The 26,941-nt window shown below is 41.0% G+C and overlaps 1 protein-coding gene and 1 non-coding gene across 3 annotated transcripts in view; one reads left to right on the top strand and one right to left on the bottom strand.

The window, feature by feature from the left end:
* The window catches only part of Mobp (myelin associated oligodendrocyte basic protein), a 46,991-nt gene that overhangs the window by 9,118 nt on the left and 10,932 nt on the right, over nucleotides 1-26,941 (bottom strand). Inside the window, exons 3-4 of one of the 2 annotated variants that reach the window (XR_009226038.1) lie at nucleotides 11,396-11,605; nucleotides 1,479-1,695 (exon numbers count right to left, since the gene is read on the bottom strand). Coding sequence is in view for 1 of the 2 variants with exons in the window: in XM_058576600.1 (XP_058432583.1) it covers nucleotides 10,827-11,082; nucleotides 11,396-11,601 (462 nt within the window). In the remaining variant the exon portion in view is untranslated. Of the gene's footprint in view, nucleotides 1-1,478; nucleotides 1,696-10,826; nucleotides 11,083-11,395; nucleotides 11,606-26,941 lie in introns of those variants that run through there. The other variant, XM_058576600.1, reaches the window with a different exon arrangement.
* On the top strand, nucleotides 14,553-14,660 carry LOC124088229 (U6 spliceosomal RNA). The gene has a single exon (XR_006850300.1). It is a non-coding gene; the product is annotated as a U6 spliceosomal RNA (small nuclear RNA).

Raw genomic sequence — 26,941 nt, 5'->3', positions numbered from 1 at the left:
GACATGGGTAAGGAAGGGAAAGAAAATGAGAACCCAAAGATATTCTCCCAAAGCTAAATTCTCACACGATATTTTCCCAAAGCTAACACACACACACACACACACACACACACACACCCTAGTCCACAGGAGCACAAAGCTGATCTGAGGGCCTTCCATTTGACTCAGGGACAATCTCTCTTCCCACAGCAAGTGTTTGTGTGTAGGGGATATGTAGGGACCAGGTGGAGTGGGAGTGAGGGTTAGTTCTTAAGACCCTGATCAGGAGCTCATACTTGAGATCAAAGTCCTTCCCAAGATTTTGGGGCTGCAGACAGTGGGAGCAAAACAGAATGAAGAGATGGGAAGTCAACCCCCAGCCCTGACCACTACAATTGAGTTCAGCATCCCCCCCGCTACACACACACCATGGAGTGGCCTCCTACACAGCAAGGGAAGACTTGGACGGCTTAACCTCCCCTAACTACCCACATCCCACCCTCACCTATCTCTCCTCTCCATCCAAGCTAAACTCCTCTATTTTTCTTAATCCCACCACACAATGAGACAGACAAGGGGCCAGGCAGGGAAGGCACTGAGGCACCAGGCCCAGCTCTCTCTAGGAAATGGGGGATTATCATATGGAAGTAGAACCCTCTGAGCACTCATTCTAGTCCCACGAAAGTGCCCTGGGGCCATATGTCTATGTCCTGAAGTTAGGAGGGACAGGTGGGCAGCAGGAGAGGATGGCAATAAGACAACATGGTTTAAACCAAGTAATGCCCAAGGCCACAGTTGATTCTCAGTTGAAAATGTCCAGCTGGGCCAGACAAAGCTCAAACACTCTGCCTACGTCTCCCATCTCCCAGCACTGGGGTTACAGGCATGAGCCATGGCACCCAGAAAATAGGAAAATTTTTAAAACAATATTTTAGAGTGTTTGTTCTCATTTAAACTGGGACCACAAAGTGTTCACTAGCCCTGCATGAGGTTGGAGACAGGTCTGGGGGAGAGTGGGTACTCACTCATGCCTTTTCTCTCTGCTTCTGACACAGCATGCTAGCTATATCTGATAACTCCTAACCTGTCAGGATTTCTTTGCATTTCTGAATTATATGAAAGCCTGATATCTTACTCAGAAAATAACTCACATCTTCCCCAGAGTCAATTGTGCCTCTCCGTGCAGGGAACTGGTTAAGGTGTTCAAATGGGAAACAGATGGCACAGGGGAAGAGAGGAATCCAGATGAAGAATTCATTACAAAGAAGGTCAAGGCTCAAAGTCAGGCTCAGCAACAAGATACCAGGGATGGGGAGAATAGAGGTTTGGAGGGTAATATGTAGGCTGGCACATGAGCCATGCTTACTCAAAGATCCTGGAGACCTAAGGCATCATGGGGAGGAAAGGACTGAAGGTGAAACCAACTGAGTTCTGGAATCCAAGGAGCTGCTGGGACCCACTAAAATGGGGGCAGAATACACAGAGATGCCCCTTCTCACCTCCAGGCAGGCTGCCCTGAAACTCCCATATCATGGGAATTTGGGGCAATGGCAGTTGCTATATGAGCAGGTGTCTGCCCCTGCATCATATTCAAAGCCAGATAATTGGTCCAAGGGCAGATGGGTTGCAAAGCAGTGAGTCCCGCTGAGGCCATCCATTCACTTGAAACTCCTTTATCACTTCTTTCTTGGAGTTGGCTTGGTTCTTCTTCTCAATCTATTTTACAAAGAGAAAAAGAGAAATTCATAACATTGGTAAGTGAGGTTCTCTCTCTCTCTCTCTCTCTCTCTCTCTCTCTCTCTTTCTCTCTACTCCCACCTCCACTACCACACTCAGTTATTATAATTATTTATTTGTAAACTACTTTTGAGTAGTCTTTTTCTTCTAAGAAATCCAGTCTTTTACTCCCCCTCTTTAGTTATCAATTCTGTCTGTGGTCTAAATTAATATGATTTTTTTTTTCCTGGACTGAGCCTGGGAAAAATATTGTTTAAAAAATTCTCCTATTTTCTAGGTGGAGTGGCTCATGCCTCTAATCCCAGTGATGAGAGATGGGAGATGTAGGCAGGAGAATCACAAGTTTGAGGCCAGGCTTGGCAACTTAGTGAGATCCTGTCTCAAAAAATAAAATAAAATAAAATAAAAAGATTGGGTATGTAGCTCAATAGAAGAGCATCTCTGGGTTCAATCCCCAGTACAAAAAAAAATTCTCCTATTTGCATATAATAGCAATTGTTGCTTTTCTGGTTACTTGTTGCAGATAATTTTAAAACATAAAAATACACAAATGGAATTCAAGTGCATCCCAAGCCTAGAAAAATGTTCTCCTACCCATTGACATAAAGAATTGACACAGAATATATGCACTCACATTATGAAATTGTGGTCATGTTCACAAATTCCTAACTTGATGGGGAACAGACTACATTGTGTTTAGGAAAGAGATAAATAACATCCAACAAATTCATTATAAATATGTAGCCCCAGAAAAGGATTGCTCACATTCTTTCTAACTAAAGTGTCATATGACGTCTCCCTCAGTTTATTAGAGAGCAGAACACTTTGTGACTGTCTTTGAAACTAATGTCATTTGAATACCTTCAGAGCATCCTCAAAGTTCTTGATTAAAAGAATCAAAGAAACAAACAACAAGGACCATGCATTAGAAATGTAGCACACTTTTATTCTAGAACCAAATTTGTATGGCTTTTCTTATAATTTGGGAGGCTTTTAAAATTAGAAATAAAATGAGCTGGGAGTGGCGGCACACACCTGTAATCCCAGCTACATGAGAGGATGAGACAGAAGGAGAGCAAATCTGAGGCCAGCCTGGGAAACTTAGCAAGACCCTGTCTCAAAATAAAAAATAAGCTAGGCACAGTGACAGGTGCCTGTAATCCCAGTGGCTCATGAGGTTGAGGCAGGAGGATCACAAATTCAAAACCAACCTCAGCAATTTAGCAAGATCCTGAGCAACTTAGCAAGACCCTGTCTCAAAATAAAAAGTAAAAAATGGCTAGGGATGTTGCTCAGTGGTTAAGCATCCCTGGGTTCAATCCCCAGTATAAAATAATAAAAATAAATAAAAAGGGCTGGGGATGTAATCCAGTGATAGAGAACTTTGGTTCAACAAATATATAGAGAGAGAAGGGAGAGAGAGAAATAAAATTATATTCAAGTATAAACAATAGTACCTTCTGGGTTGCCTCTATGACCTTTAAACATGGAGCAACCTACATATACTAGTATTTGCCATAGATACTGCTGAATATAAAACTCAGATGCTGAGATTAGCATGAACACCCACAGGTATCACTGCAATCAGTCACTGTGGCATCTTTGATAATATGAGCATCTAATTATCTACTTGGCACTTCACTGGCATTGGCAGCCACCCTGATGGCAATGGGCTGGCCAAATTATTCAGCAATATCCCCTAAACTCCAAATCAACCAGGGGAGGAGACTGAGTTGGAGAGGATCTGCTAGTAGTTAGGATTCAATGACAAGATGACAAGATATTCATTAAATAACAGTTCTAATAGTATACACTTACTGAGTACAGCAAAATAATGAGCTAAGTATTTAATAATACTAATAGGGTAGATAATATCTTTATCTTACAGATTAAAAAAAAAGATAGGACTTTGAAAAAGAAACCTGAACAAAAGGAATTCACAGGCAGCAAAGCTTAGCCTTAAACCTGATGCCAGAGACTTTGCCCTTTCCACTGTTCCAGACTTATTGCTAGGTAAATTTATAGGCCTCATTCAGTTGATAACATCAGCCAAGCCCTGAGTCAGGCCCTAGAGATATGAATGTAAGATTCCCTGATCCTGATTCATGTGCTCTCCTGCAAAGATATGCACAGTAAATGGACTGGTGAACAAGGGTAGAAGCTTTAAGAGAGCACAGGAATAGGGCACCTATCTACTTAGCAAGGAGCGTGAAGCCTCTTAAGTCAAAGGGTCATTATCTCAGGGCTCCTTATTACTGACAATAATTACAATTCTCTAAATACAAAGAAGGAGTTCTCTGCCTCCACAAAATACTCCATGCACCATTCCCACTGACCAACACCAAATAGGAAAAAAACAGTTCACTATTATATAAAAGCTAACATCTATATAAAATGTCCTAACTTTATTGTATCATAAATAAATAAATATCATAGCTTTGAAAGGCTAAATTTCCGAGACTGTCCATGTAGCAAAACAAAAGAAACAACTCAGGCCCATGTAGAATTAGGGAAGAAAGTGTCACAATTGTTTAATCCATATGTGGATGATTATTATGTGACTGCTGTTCAAGGCATTAGCTTCTTCCAATAAGTGACTAGCCCTAAAAAATGAATTGGAATTGAATCCATCATGTATTTAGAGTTTTGGTAACTATCTGTCATAAGCATCAAGATGACATCAGTACCTGATGATCCTAGACAAATACTGCCATAGTCATTCTAATAGTAATAAAAACCTCTATGATTCTGTAAACCCAAAGCATGTTGGTGCCTATTCTCTAGTTTGATGATAGAAAATATCAATCAATGGCACATAGGAAAGTTGAGCCATATCCTTAAATGAGGTTTTGAAGAAAGCACAGGAATGAACTGATAATTCAACCCAAGCATCTTAATCTGGTTAGGCTCAGGTTTAATCCCTTTTAATGATTCACAAAGTCAAATTAGCAAGAATTTAATCTTGTCAAACTATTTCTCTAAATTGCAAATATTTTAACCAAAACAGCAGCTTAAAACATATAGAAAACATAGGCATACAGATTGAAAAGGAAAATACAAAGCTGCATCTATTCAAAGACAACATGATTATCACTATAGATAACTCCAGATTCTACAAAAACAAAAAGCTGGAATAAGTGAGTTTAGCAATATTACAGGATACAAGATCAATATAACAAAGTAAATTATGTTTTATATACTATAAATTGGAAATTGACATAGAAATAGTACTATTGTAATAGCACCAAAAAGCATAAAATGGTTTTAAAACAAATAAAATACATGCAAGGTTTATATGCTAAATATTATAAAAACAAAAATACCTAAATAAATGGAGAAGTATACCATGTTCATGGGTCAAAAGTCTCAGTATTGCTACAGTTGTCCCCAAGTTGATCTACTAACTCAACAAAACCCTTTTCAAAATCTTTCCAGGATATATTTGTAGAATTTGACATGGTGAAAATTCATATGGATAAGTAAAGAACAGCCAAAACATTTTTAAAAATTAAGAAAAATGTTGGAGATTCACACTAACTTATTTCAATACTTACTAGTAAGCTACAGTAATGAAGTGGTATATTGGTGAAAGGAAAGATACATAAATTAATAAAGTAGAATAGGAAATCTAGGAATAAACCAAAACATGTGAGATCAGCTGATTTTGGTAAAACTGCAAAGGTAATTTCAACAAATAATGCTGGAACAACTGGATAAACATATATTAAAAATTTACACTTCAACCATACCTCAGTCCCTTTACAAAATAACTAACTCCAAATGGATAATAATGTAAATGTAAAACCTAAATTTTTAAATTTCTAGAACAAAACAGGATAAAAATGTGAGCTTGTGCTGGGAAAAGATCTTTTACACACAACACAAAAACTGACCCATAAAAGAACTTGATAAGTTTGGCTTTGTCAAAACTTAAATTTTCAGTTCTTCTCAAAATGAAATGAAAGTCACAAACTTGGAGAAAATATTCAAAAGAATTTTTTAATAAAATGCTTGTATCCAGAATATTTGTAAACATCTCAAAACAAAATAATTAGAAGACAATGACCCAATTTTTAAAATATGCAATATATTTGAGGAAACACTTCACTAGATAAGTGTCTTTGGTAGATTATCTACAGGCTTATTAAAAGTTACTCTACTTCCCACAGCAGAAGCCAGTTGTATAAAGCATATTTTTTTAATTGGATGCCTCATTTTTTTGTCCCATTTCCTTCTGTTCCCCAGTCTTTGCTTCATCTCCCAAATAAACTGCTTGCCCTCGCATTGACATTTCTGGAGGAAATCTGCACAAAAGAAATTCCTGTTTGGGGCTATGGGAAGAAATCAGAGCACCATCAACTGAAATATAAAGGGAATTTGAGGAAGTAAAGATGATAAGTTTACATTGTTCTTTTTTAAATTGGTCAGAGAAGGGAAGAAAAAAGATGAGACAGAGCCAGAAGGAAACTCAGCCTCCAGGAGACAGCTAAATGTGTTAAAAGTTAAAAAGAAAGATTAATAAAAGGCTGAAGTGAGTGGGAAGGTAGATAAATTGTGCAGCAGTGAGACCAAGAAGACACAAGCCAAGGGAGGAAGATCACAGGTGTGTGCATTGGGGAGGAGGAACCAACGCTTCATCCTCTGAGGCCGAGAGGAAGGATCTGAAGGCAGACACGTGGCCTGATACACACGTGGGGCTGGTGGATGCAGGCTGGTCTAGGGGTTGGTGCCATCTGTAGTGACACCAGCCCTTGGAGCTATAAAGCTCTTGTCAACTGTGCTCAGCAGCTCTGTGCATACATGACTGTGCTCAACAGCTGTGAAACCAGAGCAGTATAGGCAGGTCATGAGCCTAATCTAGAACTGGGGACGTGCAAGTGTTATGGGAGGTGGAGGTCAACAGAGTTAAGGCTATTAGAGAGGGGATGGCTACCCATGTGGCTCAGATCAGCTAAGGATATATCACCAGGCAGGGACTGTCACACTGAGGAACCACACATATCCTTGCCCAGGTTTTGGTACCAGCTCCTGCTCTGCATAGGCTCTGTGCTACCAGGACCACAGGATGCACATAGGCCTGCTCTCTATGGGAAGACTATGTGGCGCAGGTGGAGCAAATCCAAGAGTTAAGTCACTCAAACTCATAAAAACAATAATGCAACCTTGGGAGGCAGGTAGGGCAAGAACCTCAACAAAGCAAAAGCTCAGGTCCTTTCCCTAGCTCTGCAAGTATCTAGGGAAAAAAATAGATGAATTTCTGATCTTGTTTTTGGCTCAAGAATTTAAAAATAGAATGCCAAGACATAATCACTAGGATGAAATTAGGTATAACACATTCCAGTTTTCCTTCAAACATGTAAGAAGAAAATTCTTTCCAAGACATGACTACAGAGTTCATGATTTTCTCTCAGGGAAACAGAGGCAGGATCCAGAAAAAGAACTGGAAGAGCTAGTTTACACAATCCTGCACAAAGAAAGGGAGAGTGTTCTCTGGTTCTCTGGAAGACAAAGAAATTGCAGAGTCAACCTCTTCAGCATCAGAAAAGACAAAAGAAGACAAATTATGTTATAGAAGGTGTCCAGAGAAAGTTGGAGTTTGCATGCCTGAAAGACAGGAAGGCAATCTCTACCCAATAGTCTGGACCTTTGTAGCTGGATCCGATGGCTGGTACTGTCATGCACTCTCAGAACCCCAATAGTAACTGATTATTAGTCATCCTTATTCCAAAGCAAATTCTAGTCTTCAATTATAATTGACAATTAAAGAACCACTTATAACTGTACTATTCTTTGTAAGTCTTGATAATTCCAAACTCAAAATAACATAAAAATATGAATCTCTCCTTCCATAGTTGCAAAAAGAAAGTACAGTAGTTTCTACCCCATTGCTAATGGAACTATCATGGATTATCCAGCTAGCGGTGCTTTACTAAACTTTAGAAGCACTGTGTTTCCGTGCCTGGCCCAAGATAGTGAGTAGTCAACCAACCACCAAACTGGGGCTTGCTTCAATTTTGAGACTCAAGACTACATACAGCATTCTCTGTTTCCTAGAGAATAAATCCCATGGAGAACTTAAATCTACTTAACTTTTCCTCTAACCATTATCTTTCCTAGGTTTTGATCTTATTATCTGATAAAGTGAGATGAAGAAATAAATAAATGACTAAAGGAGAGAGATCTAGGAGATAGAATCACTGGATGTGGGCTGAGGTTAGAGGTGACCAAGGGCTGCCCTTGGAGTTAACAGCAGCATCACTGAGGGATAGACCACTCATAAATATCATTTGAGCAGCTCAACCCAGGGCCTACTTCATTTCCCTTTATTTTTAGAGCTTAGTACAGTCCTGTTCACATGGTTTTGACAAAAAGGCTTGATAAATACATGCAGAATACATTGGTCTTCCAGGCTACTAAGGTGCAGGGCTTGGTTTGGTGCAATATAAGACATGTTGTCAAACAATGAGTCAAAGGCACACAGCACTGCCCCCATGTGTGTGATTGATGGGCTCCAAATGATGACCATGGTGGTTTTCAAAGAACCACAGATCTCCAGCTACCCAAAGCAGAACACTGAGGAACCAAAAGAAATTCAGCCCAGAAAATGCATGAACATTAAAAGCAAGGGAAAACTTGTGAAGTACTAAAATCTTTTCCAAAAACTGAGAAAGCAAGATAAACTAAATGGGAAATTCCAGAGTTTCCTCTTATCAAATTCAGGAACACTACTGTATTCAGTCAGGATTCTAGGAATCATTCCAATTGGTTTCTAAGATTAAATTATGCTCTGGTTTTTGAGAAGACCTATTCAAGGGAGTTATTACAAACCCAAAAGTCCTCTGTCAGAATTGCCTAACCTCTCAAGGCAAAGCCTCCTGGGTGGGACCGTTTCAGAAGGCAAGTCTGCTTCAGAGAAGCTTTTTCTATCCTTTTTTAAAGCATGCCTTAGTAGCTCTGCTTACGAGTGAATTTTTCCCATTAACCCACCTCCTACTCCTTTGATTTGCAATAGTCAACTGGTATCAATAAAGGAAATATATTATATGGCAATGAAACATATTTAATACATTACCTTAGGACCTTTGAGATGCTAAGAAAAGAAAATAAGTCTCTCAGGTAGGGTTCAGATAGCACACAAGCAAAGTTATGAGACATTATGAAGGTAGCTTTTGGGGTCCTCTGTCCCCAGGTACAGGGCCATGGCTGAGAAGGCAATGGTAGTCTGTGGAGGCACCTTCTCTGACACTCACTAAGACAAGTTAACCAAGGGAGTCAAGACCCACCAACACCAGGATGTCTTGAATTCAGGTGAACACAATGAGCAAAGCTGGATCCAGACAAATGCATGGCTAGTTTTGCTTTCATTGTCTTAACATTCCTCTCCAAGCCCTCTCCAGCAAAGAGCCAGCACTGAACTTACTGCAGCTGACATACCTCTTAGAAAATTAATTTCTTCTGCTCCCCACCTTTCCTAACCAATTCTGCATATTAAAACTTACCTGGCCTTGCTACCTTTTACTCCAGCCCCTTGGAGGGACCAAGTGAATGACTGGGTATCCTGAATACAACTTGCTACTGAAGTTTTAGTGACTAGCCTGTTATTTGCTTTGCAAATTAAACTCACCTGATCCTGCATCTTTGTAATGCTTTCACTTTGGATACCATAAATTTGGTACTTCTCACATCTTTTACTACATATCACAGATAATCTGGATCATTAATTTATAGATGATTTAGGTCAGGGTGATTCATTATGTACTCTTTGTTCTTTATCACTACAGTTGTAGGAAAGGCTGTTCGTTGAAAATGCAGATTCCCCAGCTTCACTGGTAATCCAGTGAACATGCTTCCCCATGGATTCTTCTTCTTACTAAATTAGTAAACATCATGTAACATCTGCACCCAGCCACGGGCTATACAGGTGCCAGGTATCAGAGTTGATAAGAGAATATCAAATACAATTAACACCCACTACCATCTTATAAAACAGATTAACTTTCCAAAATTATAAAAGGACTAAAAAGTTGGCGGGCCATGTGAAAGTAAGCTCAGGGGGATCCAGGGAAAATCTTTGTGTCTTCCCTCAATTTTATTATAAACCTAAAACTATTCCAAAAAATTAACATCTATTTTTTAAAAAAGGAAAAAGCCAACCTCCTAAGAGCAATGGACATGCACCCCTCTGGATCTCTTGTTCCTCTATATGAATCACCTTCTTCTTCTTCTTCTTTTTTTTTTTTTTAAGAGAGAGAGAAAATTTTTTAATATTTATTTTTTAGCTTTTTTCGGCAGACACAACATCTTTGTTTGTATGTGGTGCTGAGGATCGAACCTGGGCCACACGCATGCCAGGCGAGTGCGCTACCGCTTGAGTCACATGCCCAGCCCAATGAATCACCTTCTTCTAACCCTCTATTCATTCACCCTAACCTAATTTCCTCCTTGGATCCCCCAAATTCCTGTGCCAATACTCCCTACTCAAAGGACCTCAAGGTCCAATATACACTCTTATTATGGAAATACTAGAGCACTTACACTCTATACCTGACTAATTATTCTCTTACTTGGTCCTGGTGAATCACAGATTCCCTTGCTTATTCACCTCCATATTCTCTTCCCTACTACAGAGCGTAAAATCCTATGGGTATGCAGTAAAGTTTGCTCCTATGACTAAACAGATGAACTAATGAGTAGCATTGCCACTGAGATTGACCCCTGATCAGGATGGGAGAAGGATCCCACTGAATTTCTCCTTTTACACAAACACAGATATTCCAATAGTCACCCTTCCTCCTCTCTGAGGCATAAGCCTGGAGGTAATCATTTATTCAGTCTGTTACTGTGGTCAGTAACCTTAATTGGTCACTTCATGATTTCCAGTTCTACTAGACAAAGGACCCAGCCACGTGAAATACGGACCAACAGTGAGTGTCTAGGAGGAAAGCAGAAGCCACACCAGGTTTTGCCAACAGAGGGGATTTAACGCAGGGCATTGGTTACACACGTTGGGTAAGGCTGAGAGGGGGCCATCCAGAGAGCCCCCTGGTCTATAAGGACAGGCAACAGCTACTAACCTTAGGGCTGGGGGAAACAAAAGGGAAGAGATGGTGTTACCAGAACCTAGAAGCTTTGATGGGAGACCCCCCGCGGCTGGCGCCTGGCCCTCTGAGGGGGCTGCTGCGTGGTGGTTGCTTGGCCTTCTGAGGGGGACGCTGCTTGGCTGGAGGTGGTCGGACCTCTGGGCGGGGACGCGGCGGACGCTCGGACCTCGGAGGGGACCGTGGCTTGGCTGGTGCTCTGACCACCGCGGGGGGCGCCGCTGGCTGTGGCTTGGGCCTCTGAGGGGACGTGGCACGACGGCTGGGTCTGAGAGGGCCAAAAGAAGCTGGAGGCTGGAGGCTGGAGGCTGCAGCCAAGGCTCTCCTCTGCTGCTTAAGGGCTGCTGACGGGAGCTGGAAACAGGGGGGAAGGCCCTGCTCCCCCTCCCACCTTCCGATCGCCCTCGAGTGCCTTCCAGTGTCCGGACCTAGCAGGGAGCTAACTGTCAGGATCCCCGAGAGCGGTTCGCGGAGCCCCAACCCCGGCATCACGGAGCGAGGAGGCAGGGCGCGCTCGGAGCCCAGAGACGACAGGCGGGTGCCCAGCGCCGGCGCCAGGGGCAGCGGGGCCACTCACTCACCTGGTCTTCTGGCAGGCGCAGCAGATCCAGTCCTCCTCTTTCTTCTGGTAGAAGCAGCCGCTCTTGCAGAGGCTGTATTTCCGATCCACGATCTCCCGCTTGGAGTTGAGGAAGGTGAAGGGCGGGCAGCAGTGGATGCTGAAGTGCTCGGAGAACTTCTGGTTCTTGGAGAGTCTGGGACCCTCCTTACCCATTTTCTGACTCATCTCACTGGAAATCGTCCACGTGGGAGAGATGGGGAGACATCAAACAGAGCTGTCAGGAAAGGGAGGTTTCCACCCAAGGAGGCCACCCCCCTGTGACTCCCACTGTCCCAGTTAATATTCAGGGTGGCCCTACAGAACGAAAGCCTAGAAACTCAACGTCTTGCCCAACTCTACAGAAGGAAACTAAATTGATGTTTATTTTCAAAATTTTAAAGTCATGCTTTATAGAAAAAAGAAAAGTATGCATCTGACTATTCCTTATGTTTCAGAAATCTATACAGGATAGGAAGAATATTACAAAGCCAAACATATTTTGGCTAAATAATATTATAGATTTAGGAAAGGCCATTTGTCTAAAAAGCAAAAAAAAAAATAGTTTATTATTAAAACTATAATCACTATTCATACAATAAAATACTACACAGCAATGAAAAAGAATAAACTGATACACACATTTGAATCTCACAAATATAATGCTGAGCAAAAAGAAGTCAGACACCAGAGGATGTGAGCTGTAGGATTCACTTTACATGAGGTTTTAAAATAGGTAAAACTAATCTATGACGCTAGAAATCAGCATAGTCATTCTTGGAGAAGGTGGGATCTGACTAAGCAGAGGTCCAATAGAGCCTGCAAAGGGCTGAAAATGTTCCTTCTCAAAGTGAGAAAATTGCAGAAAATGTCCCAACTAACACTCCAAACACTGAAGCACACCAGGAACTTAAGTGACTATTTATCAACAAGAGTCAGCAACTATGGTGGGTGATAAGAATGTGTTGGGCACTGAGAACACTCCTGCTCTTGACAAACTCAAGGTCACGTTGGAAGAGATGTGCAGTGTGTAATTACAAAACAGTGAATTGTGGGCCAACAGAAATTGATACAAAAGTTCAAGGGCAGCAGAGAAGGATGAAGACAGAAAGTGTGATCTGGGTTTTTAAGGACAACTAAACTACATTAAGGAGATTTTTTTTCGTATTTTTGTTCTTTAATGTGAGATCTTCTGCTACAGACAGGAAGGAGGGCTGAGAAACAAATAACATCTAGGTAAAAAATATGTTTTTTCACTTTAGTTTATGATAATCCAAGTTATGCATTACATCTGTTACATAGGTTACAAATGCTCTTCCCTGATGTTTCATATGCCTTTATCATGCAAAAATAATTATTGTGTAAATAAATTTATTAGCTCTTATTCAGCTTTTTATATTTTCTCTTAGGAAGGTCTTCTTCCCTAATTTTTTTTTTTTTTTTTTGAGAAGTGGCATTGAACTCAGGAGCACTCAATCACTGAGCCACATCCCCAGATTTTTTTTTTATATTTTATTTAGAGACAGGACCTTATTAAGTTGCTTAGTGCCTCGCTAAATTGCTGAGGCTGAAACTTGTGATCCTCCTGCCTCAGCCCTCTGAGCTGCTGGGATTACAGGTGTGCACCACAATGCCCTGCTGTATATTTCCATTTTAAAAGAAAAAATATCTCTGGATCCCACTCCAACATCTATTTGCCTTCCCTATTACTTTCCTCCTTTCAGTAGGCAAAATGATCAATACTGTTTTTCTCCCAAAATCATCATTTTTTCTCTTAAAATCACCAATGAGAGATGTCTATAGCTCTCATTCATTTCTCAATACATTCCACTCTGGCTTCTGTTCCTTTCTCAAAAGAAATGGATCCCCAAAGACCTCCAACTGCTAAGACAGTTGTCTCCTTATTTGGTCCTCTCTCCACATAAATTCTTCCCTTTTCTGTGATACCATGTTCTCCTAGATTTCTGTCCCAAACCCCTTCTTAATATCCCTTATAGGTTCACCTGCTTTATGCAAAAATTTAATGTCCCATCTTCAAGGTGTAATAAATACTAAATCATTAGTGGAGTTCCCATCAACCATTCAATTCAACATTTATTGTATATTTAGGTTGCTCCAGGCACAGTGCTCAGTTGATGTAGCAGACACAAAGTTAAATCATGTTTAGTCACAACCTCAAGAAATTTCTCCATCAGCTGGAGATATAGACAAATTTGTGACTAGGATGCACATAGTATGTTAGTGACCACAAAACTAATTTATTGACCCCAAATATGTAAATATCATTGAGAAGTGTAAGGGAATGAATCAGGTAAACATCCTGCTCACAATGAGCTCAGAGCATTGAGGGAAGAATGTAACACAGATATCAAGAAAAGCAATAGAAAAGACAGAATGCTCCGGAACATGAGAATATGCAGATAAACCTGGCACAGCAATAGGTAACATACTGGGCAACAGAACCAGATAAAACTTCATGGAAAGAAACATTTCATCTGGCCTTAAGATTTGTGTCAATCAGACATAAAATCTTGTGGAGGGATGGAAATGTTGGTCACCTAAGCAAAGACACATAGGGATGAATTGTAGTATCTCTGAGAGCCTTTTCCCTGAAATGCAGAGTGGAGTGTAAGCAAGGGAATAGCACCAAGGTGCAGGTGATGAGGAAGGAAAGGACCAACCTGTCACTCTAAAGTGTCAAACCCTAATGATTGAAATCATCCCATCAGTCTGGGACACCCTGAGTTTAAAGTGTCCAGGACGTGCATGAAGAGATGGGCATCCAACAGTGGGGAGCTAAGCTGCCATCTTGAGATCCTTCACCTATTAAAAAAAAAAAAAAGAGGCACAACCTTGGGATGGATGAGATGCTCATGAAGTAAGTGAGGAGCCAGACAAGGGAAGGCTCCCTGGAAGAGAGGTGGGTCAACCCTCAAGCTAAGAAGAGGAGCCAAGGAAGAAGTAGCAGGGATGTTCAGAGGGGAAGGACGATCCATAACCTCTCAGAAATTCCCCCATTTTCAGAAGGAGGAGCTAGCCAGCAATATCCAAAGAAGCCCTTTATCCCAACAGGCATTCATAGACCAACAAGAAACTCTAGCTTATTTACAGCATCTAATTCCTTATACATCTTCTGAAGAGTGCTCACTTTGGCAGCACAAATACTAAAGTTGGAATGATACAGAGAAGATGAGCATGGCCCCCTGGACAAGGAGGACCTGCAAATTCATAAATCATTCCATATTTTTAAAGCCAGACTCAGAAAGCCAAAGTCCAATGTTTCCTCTCATATATATGGAAGCTAGTCCAAAATAAGGAGGAAAAGAGAGAGAGAGAGAGAGAGAGAGAGAGAGAGAGAGAGAGAGAGAGAGGGAAGTGGGTGGAAGGTTCTATCAAAAAGGAGGAAGACAGGTAGGCTAGATGAAGGGAACTGAAGGGGAAGAGATGGGGTAAGGGAAGAACAGAGAAGTTAACCTAACTTTCCTGTTTAAATATAAGAATATACCACAGTGAATCTCACCATCAGGTATATTCACAAGACACTGATCAAAAAGAAAAAAAAAATCCAAAAGTAAATAACAGAAAGATCAGTAGAGTAGAGGGAAGAGAACAGGGAAAGAGAGAAGAGGGTAAATACTGGTGACTGAATATGAGCAAATTATATTTAATGATTTTTCAATTATGTCAAAATAAATAGAAAAGAAAAATGTTTTTAAGAAAGAAAGGCATGAAAAAATTAAAAAGTCAAAACCAAACATTTTTTGTATATTCTTTTTCATATCCTAAAGACCTGCCATATCCTACCCAAATCTCATACATGTTGCAAAGTTCAGATCAAGTGTCTCCCACCATGAAAATTGCTAAAGTAAAACACTTCAGGTCTAGCCATTGCAGTAGCAATTTCTGAAGGTACCAAGCACACAGGGACTGTCACTGTGCTTTCAACAGGAATCTCAGACATTCTCAATTCTCCCTGCCTTCTTGGGGTCATCGTTTCCCAAATGGCCCTGGTACCCATTACAACAGAAAATCGAGCACGTGCCCCAACTTTCTAAAAAATGACTGGCATGGGGGAAGAGGAAGACTTTGAGTCTGCTGTGACTCTGAATTCCTACTGAATTCTCCATTGGCTGGCGAGTGTAGACTCACTCATTCTATGCCCATCTCTTCTCCCAGCACACCATGGGAGGGGTCTCAGTTTCTCAGTTCCTGGCTTCCTTCACCCCCTGCCTTCCCCACCATGTCCAGCAGGGGGAGGCCTCACCTCTTGCTATCCATCAATGCATGGTCCTAAATTTGGGACAAAGAAATCATCTTATCATTTATACACAATGGAGTATTACTCTGCATTAAAAAATGACAAAATCATAGAATTTACAGGGAAATGGATGGCATTAGAGCAGATTATGCTAAGTGAAGCTAGCCAATCCCTAAAAAACAAATGCCAAATGTCTTCTTTGATATAAGGAGAGTAACTAAGAACAGAGTAGGGTCGAAGAGCATGAGAAGAAGATTAACATTAAACAGGGATGAGAGGTGGGAGGGAAAGGGAGAGAGAAGGGAAAATGCATGGAAATGGAAGGAGACCCTCAGGGTTATACAAAAGTACATACAAGAGGAAGTGAGGGGAAGGGGAAAAATAATATAAGGGGGACAAACGAATGTCAGTAGAGGGAGCAGAGAGAGAAGAGGGGAGGGCAGGGGAGGGGAGGGGAGGGGGGATAGTAGAGGATAGGAAAGGCAGCAGAATACAACAGACACTAGTATGGCAATATGTAAATCAATGGCTGTGTAACTGATGTGATTCTGCAATCTGTATATGGGGTAAAAATGGGAGCTCATAACCCACTTGAATCAAATTGTGAAATATGATATATCAAGAACTATGTAATGTTTTGAACAGCCAACAATAAAAAATTTAAAAAAAAAAAGTAACCAGAAAAAAAATAAAAAATAAAAAAAAATAAATAAATAAAAGAACACTGCCATTGTCCTAGGACAACCAGCTAGAAATTCATCCAGCTTTTAAAAGAACATTCCTCCTCTTCCTTAAGTCAAATGTTTGTATTCTGTGGAAAGCTCTAGCATACCAACTCTTTCTCCCAGTAGCAGAAATATGGTATTTTGTGGGTACATGCTTAATTGGTTATGTATACTCCTTCCCAACTCTACCCCACACCACCCTCCAGCTTAGAAAAGTTAAGCTCTACATGCTAAACAAGAGCAACATACACAAGTCGTTCTTTCCCAACAAACCAGTAGGTTAGTTACAAATACAGGCATATAACTAACAGCAGAGAAAAGAGGTAGCATTTACTGAACACCTACTGTATGGTGGTTGTTTTATATATTTTATTTTTCATAATGTGGAATTATGATCAATAAACTCAAAATGAGAATCTAAGGAACATGACTAAGTTCAAAAAGCCAGTAAGAGGCAGGGGATTTGAGTCCACAATGGTGGACTCCGCCTTCCTAATTCTTAAATTAGTTCCAACACTGATCTGTACTCCTTCTCCTCAACCCCACTCTCTGTGGAGCAGATGTTCAAGTGGGAGGCCCAGACTGGACTCCCAGGACCTGGAGATGGGTTAAGGCTGCAGAGACTCATGGCTCAGTGTCCTAAAATGAAGAAGACTGAAAGCTGGAGAAAGACTTCACACAGGAAGGGAAAAATGGAAAATGGAGTTGGAGACTTCACAACAATATGGTGGCCAGGACCTTCCTACCAGGGCGAGAAGGCTCAACTTGCAGGACTAGGATGTGAACTTGGAATGGAGCTTGGAGGTGCTCTCACAGCTCCTTGTATTCCAGTCCTTTAGTAGAATTTTTAAAAATCTACATTCACTGCTGAAACTCAGAAAACTTGAATGGATAAGATAATACAAACTCCTGGATTCTTACCCCATAGTTAACCTCTTGAAATTATTTGAACAACTATTTCTTTATGAATATTTACATGTAAATACATAGTTAATAGAAAGTAGGCTATAACTTACCTATTGTTCAAATTTATCTACTAGAGTTGGAAAATCATTCTTTTAAGTGTTCAATTATAGACAAAATGTTATCTGTGGTATTTTCTTATAGTTGCTTAAATCTATGATAAATTTATTATGTTTTTTAGTTGTAGATGGAAACAATACTTTATTTTATGTATTCATCTTGTATGGTGCTGAGGATCGAAACCAGTGCCTCACACATGCAAAGCAAGTGCTCTACCACTGAGCCATAACCCCAGCCACGATAAATTTATAATTATAACCTCCTTTATAGTTATTTTATTATATCTTCTCCCATTTTTCTTGTGCAATCTTGACAGGGGATATCTACTTTGTTATTTTTTTCAAAAACAAGTTCTTGGTTTTCATGTCTTCTCTTTTTTCTCTTTTCTGGTTGTTAATTTCTTTATATGCTCATTATTTCTTTTCTTCTTGGATTTTCTTTAGGTTTATGTTCTTGTTCTTCTTCATTCTTGAATAAGTGTTTCTCACACATGCATTTATGGCTACAACTTTTCCCTTCAGTACAACTTAAGCAGCCCACCACAAATATTAAATTTTCCTCTTCCCCAAATATTAAATTGCTTCCTTTCAAATATGGATGAGTTCTCCTTGAATTCATCAATGAATCTGTAAAATCTGTTGTAAAATTTCCAAATGAATACAGTTATTTTTGTTACATTAACTTTAAGTTTCAGTGCATTTAGAGAAAATAATGTTTGATAATTTGACTGGTATTTTTTGAGACTTGCTTTATGGCCTAGTACCTAGTCAATTTTTTTTAATGTTCCACGTGTGATTAAAGATTGCTTTTTCTGGAAAAATTTGCTAGTTATCTGATGAAGTTTTGTTGTTGTTGTTGTTTTAATGTGCACAATTTACAGTCTAGCAATTTATTTATGGGTGTGGCTGCCATCTTGGATCGTGGCTGACAAATGGAGCCACGGTGAGTTGCAATGCTTCTTAATATATTATGGATTAAGAAATGAATGAATTTCATGAATTAAGAAAAGAATGGATTGAATGTTTAATTTATACTGAGGGAAAAAATTTTAAGTAGACAAATGAAGCAAGAAATATCAAATATATTCAAACTCAGCTTGAATATACAAAAAAGGGATGTAACTTTTAAATTTCCTTATTATAAAATCAATGCAGTGATGATTACAACTCATCTCGTGGTTGGGAAAGGAAGGGGAAGGGAGAGAGTTGCACCTCTGAATTTATGGTGCCTTGATCACGTCTGGTTTAAACCATCTGTTCCTAGTGAGTAGCTAGAATTCAATTCCCTAAAAGGACTATTTCTCACCTCCCTCCATTTCTTCTCAAAGTAGAACAGAGTATGGAGATACCTGAGTGTACTCAAGACAATAAGCAAAGGGGTGGCCATTCTGGGTGGTGGTCTTCTCTGCTGGACTCTGCCATTGGGAGTCTTGTCGGGCCTCACTTGGCGTAAATGACATACACTGCTAACCATTTGACCTGACCAAGGCCACTGGTCAACAGGCTTCCTCCTCAATAGTTTCCACATCCACTCGAGGAAACCTCTGGTCCCCATGCAAGCCATGTACTGCTCATAGGGAATGAAGAGCTGTATCTTGGGGCCACTGGCCTAGACCTCATCCAGCCACACTGTGCCCTCACTCATAGGCCATGCCAGATGGGGCTGAGGACAGACCTCCCCCCAGGGGCTTGCAGCCCAGCCACACTATTCCATTGAGGTGCGTCAATCCCTCTTGCACACATGCACACGATTGCAAACCCATCCGGATGACTCTACCACACTGAGCACATCTTCACCATGGTTTTGAGGTTTTATCTGGAGGAAAGAGAAAACATGCACATCTACTTTGGGGGTAAACCCAAGTCAGTGTGCAGGGAGCGGTGTTGTTGCTGGTGTTGAGATAAGAAGGACTCCTCAGAATGTGACAGTGAAGGAAATGGAGAGGGGAACTGGCCATTTCCCTTGTCTCCTTGATCAAAGCAGAGCAAATCTGGTTTAAAATGAAAGAAATCCATCTTCACAGTGGGCACACCACCTGCTGGTATATTCCTAAGCTTGCATACATTCCCCCTGCTTGTAGGCATGATATGGCCCTCCGTTTCGTCCCAGCTGACTGCCCCCAAAAGAATGCATGAGTAATGAAATGTCCAATACCCCTCTGTTGAGTCCCCTAAGCTCTTTCTTTGGGATCAGTAAATGGTACACAGAATCTTTTTCAGCCCCAGGGCTGAACATCTGCCTCTTTAGCTTTCGCTCTCTCCCTCCCCTTTCCTTTGAGCTAGAAGGACTGTCTCCACTTCCTCCTCCCTCTCTTTGGCAAAAACTCCCTTCCAACATGTTCTTTTTCTACCTGAGGACACAAAGCATAAGACTTGGTTTTCTTGGCAGAAGGGATAATCATTTACACTGTAAAGGAAATTCTAAGACATGGATCTCTCTCTCTCTCTCTCTCTCTGATACTGGGCTCTTTCTCTGATACTGGGGATTAAATCCAGGGGCTCTTTACCACGGAGCCACATCCCCAGCCCTTTTTATTTTCTTATTTTGAATCAGGGTCTCCCTGAGTTGCTTAGGGCCTCTCTAAGTTGCTGAGGCTGGCCTCGAACCTGCAATCCTCCTGTCTCAGCCTCCCAAGTTGCTGGGATGACAGGTGTGCACCACCAAGCCCAGCCTGGCATGATTCTTGATGTGTGAGCTGCCAGACCATTTGGAACTAAGGATAACAAAGAACAAAAATGTACTTTAACATCCCTAAAATCACACCTATTGGGAAACATGGGTTACTAATGATGGCTAATAATAGCACTCTGAATTGACAACTCACTGTGAGTCAGACATTCTTCTCAGTGCATGACATTTATTAATCCATTTAACCCTCACAATAGTCTTAGATACTATCACGAGTATCTTTGTTTAACAGATAAGGAGACAGGTCCAGAGAAGATAAGTGAATAAGAGCTAGTATAACTCATGAGTGGCCAGTGAGACCAATTGTCTAGGGTGACCCACACCTGTCCATACAGCTTGGGGGATCTTGGCAACAACTTGACTGGTCATTCACAGTCCAGAGAATGACAGTATCACAGCATACCTAACACTAGAGAAAGGGTGAGGATGGTTATAATAAATTATCTATCCCAGGCCTCTTCCTTTGCTCCCACTTTAAGAGACAGATAATAAAGGAGTCACCCCTCAACAACTAAGAAGGTGCTCCGTGGGGCACAAAATCCCCCATAAATTTACAAAGTGCATAAAGCTTGAGCAAATGAGATCATGTTCTTCCCAAAGTATTCCCTTTTCTTTTTTCTGAGTCCTTCCTGTCCATGACAGCAACTTCTCTTTAACGCCCACACTACCACCCTCTGTGCATTCAGATGATTAGGAATAACTGCAAAGGGAGGGAAAGTAACTAGGAATTGCAAGTCCCACATATTGGTTGCAAGAGCAAGCTGAAAGGCCAAACGTTTAAAATACCAAATCATCCTGAAGCATGAAAGAATTCACTTCAAGCACTTAAAATATTTATAAATCTCAAATGGATTTTTGCTAAGCCGTGTTTCCATTTCACAATTTAATATTTACTGTCTGAAAAATCAATGCCCTTGATCTTTTAACCTTTCATTCTGTGAGGGGGCACAGGAATGAAATGCATTTCCAGTAATGATAGAAGAATATGCATGGAAAACAGTAAGTGGAATTTTACTTACTAGAGGGAAGATGTAGGAAAATCCCAAGCTTAACTTCTGCATACTTGCCAGAAACAGAGATGGTAAAGAAATGACCAGAATGGAAAAAAAAGTGAAGTATTCATTATATTTTATCTTTCCTAAAATCAGCCTAGCTTTTCAAAGAAGAGAAGGTGAGTGGGGAAATCTGTGCATTTCCATAAAGATGCAATGAAATCAGTAACAATTTGATCTTTATTTAATTGTTAGCATTTCTTGTAAGTCCTTAGTCCTGGAAATACCCCATACTCATTTGAAGACTAACTTGATATTAGGCAGCCCTCTTAAAGGGTGCTTATGAGGGAGTTGGAATGACCTAACAAATACCTTTACTAATACCAACTGAATGCAGCAGGAGGCTAGATCACTTATTGCAGGCAGCACCTCTGGAGAGCCAGCCATCCTAGCCAAAGCCAGCAGAGTCAGGGTGGTGGTCCACCTCCAGAGTGCTTTCAGCTCCCTCAGGTACCCTGACGCACCTCCAGGAGTAGCATCTGCAGCAGGGGACTGGGACAGAAGCCAGGATCTTCAGCAAGGGAAGAGCCACACCCAGATCCTGCCTCAAATAGGTGAGACATTCGTGCCCTGGAGAACCATTCTCAGCACTAATTTTAAGACTGATGAAGGCCCTCTACAGATAGGAGCCATTAAGACAACTTCTTTGTGACCCCACAACAGATCCCATTAACAGAAAAAGCTCCATGACATTGGGCTACACGTGTAAAGAATATACTCATAAGATGACTGAAAGCAAATGCCAACGTAGGGTACTAACACTCGGCCACCTGCTGGAAGATGTACTGAGTACCTGTACGCGCCGCGCCAGCCGTAGACAAGACAAAGAGGGTGCCTATATTCTTGAAGCTTAGGCGACTGAAAAGGAGGTGCTACCAGCTCATCTGTCACCTCATGACTAGTCTACTGCACATATAACTGAAGAGTGATTAGGGCTCTGGGGGACAGGAACCAGGCTCTAGGAGGAAATCCAACAGTGAGACAAATTTAGATTGAGGGGCTAAGAAAGGATTCCTGGAGTGGTGACATTTAATTTGAGATCCAGAGGATAAATGGGAACCATTCACATGTGGGGGAGGAGAGAGTTCCAGACAGAATCCCTAAGACCCGATGTGCTTGAGAAGCCAGGAAGAAGGGGGATGACTAGAGCACAAGGGGTGGGTGTGTAGAGGGGGTCCATCAAGCAAGAGCAAGCAGCGCCTCGAAGGTGAGCTAAGCAGCAAAACAAATAGGAAGGTGCTAGAAGGTCTGACCAGAGAAGATGAATGTCTTCCCATTTATATCCGGTGAAGATGGCTCAGGTTCCTTGCATCATAAACTGGAGGGAGACAGGAGTGAAAGCAAGGAAATCAGGGAGAATGACAGGGAATCTGACTAGGGCATGGCCAGTGAAGGTGGATTTTGGAAGCCAAATTAAGAGGACTTAAAGATGCATTGGCCCTGGGGTTTGACAGGAAGACTGCCAGACTCAGGGCTTAATGCCTAATGGAGAAGTGTGCTGAGGGGAGGAAGGCTGGGTGAGGGGAGCGAAAGTACAGTTTTACACATTTGTTTATTCAAATATTAATTGAGCACTTATTATATGCCAAACATATTAAGTCTAAGATGTTTTTAAGGACCTAACGTGCTGATGATACCACCCAGTAGATTTGCCTCGGCTAGAAGCATCAGCATACGCTTCAAAATTTCTAAGGTTCTCAGTATAAAGTGAGCAAGGAAGGAAGCCCAGTGATGACCAGGACATGTAGATAGATTAACCAGGACAGGTAGAGAAGCAAGGACATCCAGGGAATTTCCAAGAGAAACTAGGTAGATGGCAAATCATTTCACTAAGATGGCTTGGTCCCCCGTTTGGTGTTATTGATAGATGGTGGAAATTTTAAGAGGCGGGGCCTCATGAGAGGTCTTTAGGTCATTGGGAGGCATGACTTCAAAGGGCATAGTGGGACCTCAATCCATTTCTCCTTGTCTCTTTCACTTCATGTTCAGGAAGTGAGCAGTTTTGCTCCAACACCCCATTCCATATGCCACACAGAACTAAAACAGTAGGGCCAACTGATCATGAACTGAAATCTCTAAAGCTGGTTGCTTTCCTCCCTGTCAATTGCCATGTCTTTATCTGTGTGTGTTTGTTATGTGACAGAAAGTAATACCATGCATTTTGGTAGATTTGCCAACTTGCTCTCCATGGAGTTTGCAAAATCATCATTCTACGGGCAATATATGAAAATGACCATTTCCCCAAGGCACAATAAAGTGGGTTATCAAACCCAAACATTTTTCCAATCCAACAGGTAAAACGTTTTGTAATACAAACCAGATGACATCAATCTCAGACTGGTTTAAATTTGAAAGGCATGTAAATATAATTTACTATATTAATAAATGAAAGGGGAAAATATGATCAGTACTAAATACTAAGAAAGCATTCCGTGAAATTCAGTATCCATTCATGATGAATATTCTTAGCATAGTGGGAAGGGAAGGAATTGCCTTCTGCTGGTAAAATCTTGGAAACACTCCATCCAAATCAGATTCTCCAAAAAGGAAACCACCTACCATTTATTATTATTGGTCAACCCTGCTCTTGAAATCATCATCAACACAAACCCATAAAAAAAATTAGAATTAAAAAGAAGAAAAAAGAATCCAACAAGATTTTTGGACATGGATCAACATATAAAAATCACTGTCATTTTCATAGATCAGGAGGATCCAATCGGAAAATATAAAATAAAAGAGACCATCATACCATAAAACCACAGGGCACCTAGAGAGAGAAATATATCAGCTAAAAGAAACACAAGAGCCTCGTGAAAAAATTTACAAAATATTTTTGAATGCCGAAAGAGAAATATGCAACACCATCAATACAGTGCAAGTAAATCTACAGATTTAATGTAATTCTAATCGAAATCAGATATTCACACAACTGACAGGATGATCCCATGGGTCTTATAAAAGTATGAAGAACCAAGATTAACAGAGATAATTTTGAACATGAAGAAAATCTTGTCATACCAAATATCAACACTCACCATAAATTACACTCATTGAAATAATAGCATATTGGCTTGGAAAAAAAAAACCCAGCAGATCAATGGAGCCGGATAGAAAGCTCAGAAACATCCACGTATGGAGTGTGGCCTGTCATAATAGATTAGGAGATGGATGGACTACTTAAAAGAACGACAAAGTGAAATTAGACCAAAGGTCCCAGTAAGAATCATAAGAGCAAAGACAGGGCATGAAACACAAACCAGCACTATTCAAGGGCTTAACTTCCTTTCACCTCCAGTCTCACAATAGCTCCTTTTTTGCAAGTGAGAGAGATGGAGAAGTCAGAGTCCTAAGGGGGCTCATCGGTTCAGCAAACACTGATTGCCCTCTGCATTTGGCACCAGGAACCATCATAGGGTGGTGAGCCCCTGGCTGCCAATAAAACCCCTGGCTTCCTGTCGGGGAATAACGCACAGGTGTGATGGCAGAAGAGCTATTCCAGAACGATCATGGGGTGGGGGTGCTTCAAACCTTCCACTCCAGGCTCTGGTTTTCTTTTACATGACCCCACTACAGGCTTCTAAAAACTGCTCAGCCCCAATGCCTCCAACTGTGACAAAAGCAATTGATTTTCACTGCAGAGGAAGTTCATTCCACATTCACCAACCCCCTTAGAGGCCTGTGGTAGTCCCTAAAGCCTTGCTAATCTTCTCTCAGGCCAGAGGCTAATGCCTTCCTTGGAGGCGTGTAGAGTTACACAGTAATGACAATGGCTTCTGTGTTAATCAGTCCAGCACAGAAAAAAATACAAAAAGGCAGGACCTGAACATTGGTCCTAACTACTAAATGCTGTTTCTAAAGATCATCTTCTCCATTTGTCCCTGCTTATTCACTTGGCTCCTTGGCGATGATTATGTTTACAAATGAGTACAATAAAAGTTGAACAATAGATCATTGGTAACAAACCAGTGACAGGTAATGGAAAATTTCTTACAAATATTTATTTGGAATCAGGGTGCTTTTCCACAGAGGACAGCAAGATGCCAAAAATCCAATACTGATTTGGGGACCTGCCAAGACTATGAAAAAGTAATTGAATAAGAGGATTCTAATTATATTGGAGGTCACTACCCATTTGGGGACCCAAAACAAAGGCTTGTTGGATGCTCTCATTGCTTTGCTTTGTTTTGGGGCAATGAGGACAAACTAAAGTGGTCCAGGGACCACTTTTAGTGGCCTGTAGACAACTACTTCCTGGAACCGAGCAGAACCCCTTTCTGATAAATAAGATCTACTTGACTCTGGCCATTCTGGGGAAAGAATGAAAGATTGGTGTCCCAAGCACACAAATAATATATTTTAGTAGCTGTTTTAGGAGTCAAAACCTCAGGCATTATAGTGGAGGCAGAAAAGCACCCAATAATTATGGTACTCTGCTAAATGATACACAAATAACATGACATGCTTTGTTTTCTTATATATAAAAGATTGGTTTATGCACATGAGCATTTACATTGCTATTGTGTGGGATGAATAATCCCGTGATTTTCTACAGGGCTGGCAGGTGGGAGGGTCTTTCTGAAGTGATCAAAGGTATCCAAATGGAGATGTTAGATGGACAGTCAGAGAGGAAGTATAGCTGGATATGGAGTTTGAAAGCTGATGGAGTGTGGGTGCCAGTTGAGCCTAGAGGGTGGATGGCACTGTCTTGAGAGCAGGATGTGGAATGAGAAACAACTATGACTGAGCCTTGGGGCACTCCAAGTTTGCAGCACAGTGAATGGCAAAAGATAAAAGAGTCAGAAGAGTAGGAAGGAAGTGGGGAACATGTGTCATCACGGGAACCAAAGGGAAGGAATGTTTCAAAAGAGGGAGTCAACAGCCTCGTAGAATGATTCCAAGAGGTGGGGTGATGTAAGGACTGGAAAACATATTTAACTGTGTGGTGTGGAGAGAATTGGTGACATTAACCAAAGTTGTTCACATGGAGCAGTGGAAACAAGAGTTCGATTTGAGGGTTTGCTAAAGGAATAATGGCTAAAGATTTGGAGAGAAACTACAGACAATGCGGGCCAGAAGTTTGAGAAGGGAGTAAGGGAGAGTGTGGTAGCTGAAGATGCATGTGGTTTCCAGAAGGCTTTTTGTGGGGGCAAAGGGGTGATTGGTTGGTTATAGTGATGGGTTAGTTTGAGGCAATGAGACACTTGAGAGCAGGCATAGATGCCGATGGAAAAGGTCCAGCTACAAAAGAGGAAATTGAAATTGAATCAGAAAGAGGGAATGATCAATGTTCTAGGGACAACCTTGAGGAGCTAGAGTGGTTGGCCTTTGTTAGAAGAGAGAAAACAGTTGGCTGAGCAAAGTACTTATCTATTAGCTTCATTTTTTTCCAGTGAAATTGGAAGCAAGGGTGACAGCTATGAGAGGAGGAGATTTGAGAATTGAATAAGTTTTAAAGAGATTTTGTAGAAATGTGCCAGGGTACCAGGAAGTTTTCAGGGTCTAGATGAGCTCACTGGCCACTGATGGGTAGTCTGCTCCACCACGTTTCTCTCCAATTATTCTCAGCGGTTTGCATAGACATGGAGAAGATAGATAGGTTGATCCAGGGCTGAGATTTGCCAGTTAATTTGCAAGAGAATAATTGAAACAATGAATCTTAGAATCTACCAGTAATAGAAAGAAAGAGAAGGTATAAAAGAGTGATTGATGAATACATTGGTGAACAAATTCATAAAGAGACAGGGGAAATGGAAAGGCAAGTCAACTAGAAGCACCTAGTG

This window comes from Marmota monax, unplaced genomic scaffold (assembly GCF_021218885.2).
Source record: "Marmota monax isolate L192 unplaced genomic scaffold, Marmota_monax_Labrador192_F-V1.1 WCK01_AAM20220418_F8-fsc00021, whole genome shotgun sequence".
Classification (NCBI taxonomy): Eukaryota; Metazoa; Chordata; class Mammalia; order Rodentia; family Sciuridae; genus Marmota; species Marmota monax.
This window is presented reverse-complemented; position numbering and strand designations above follow the sequence as displayed.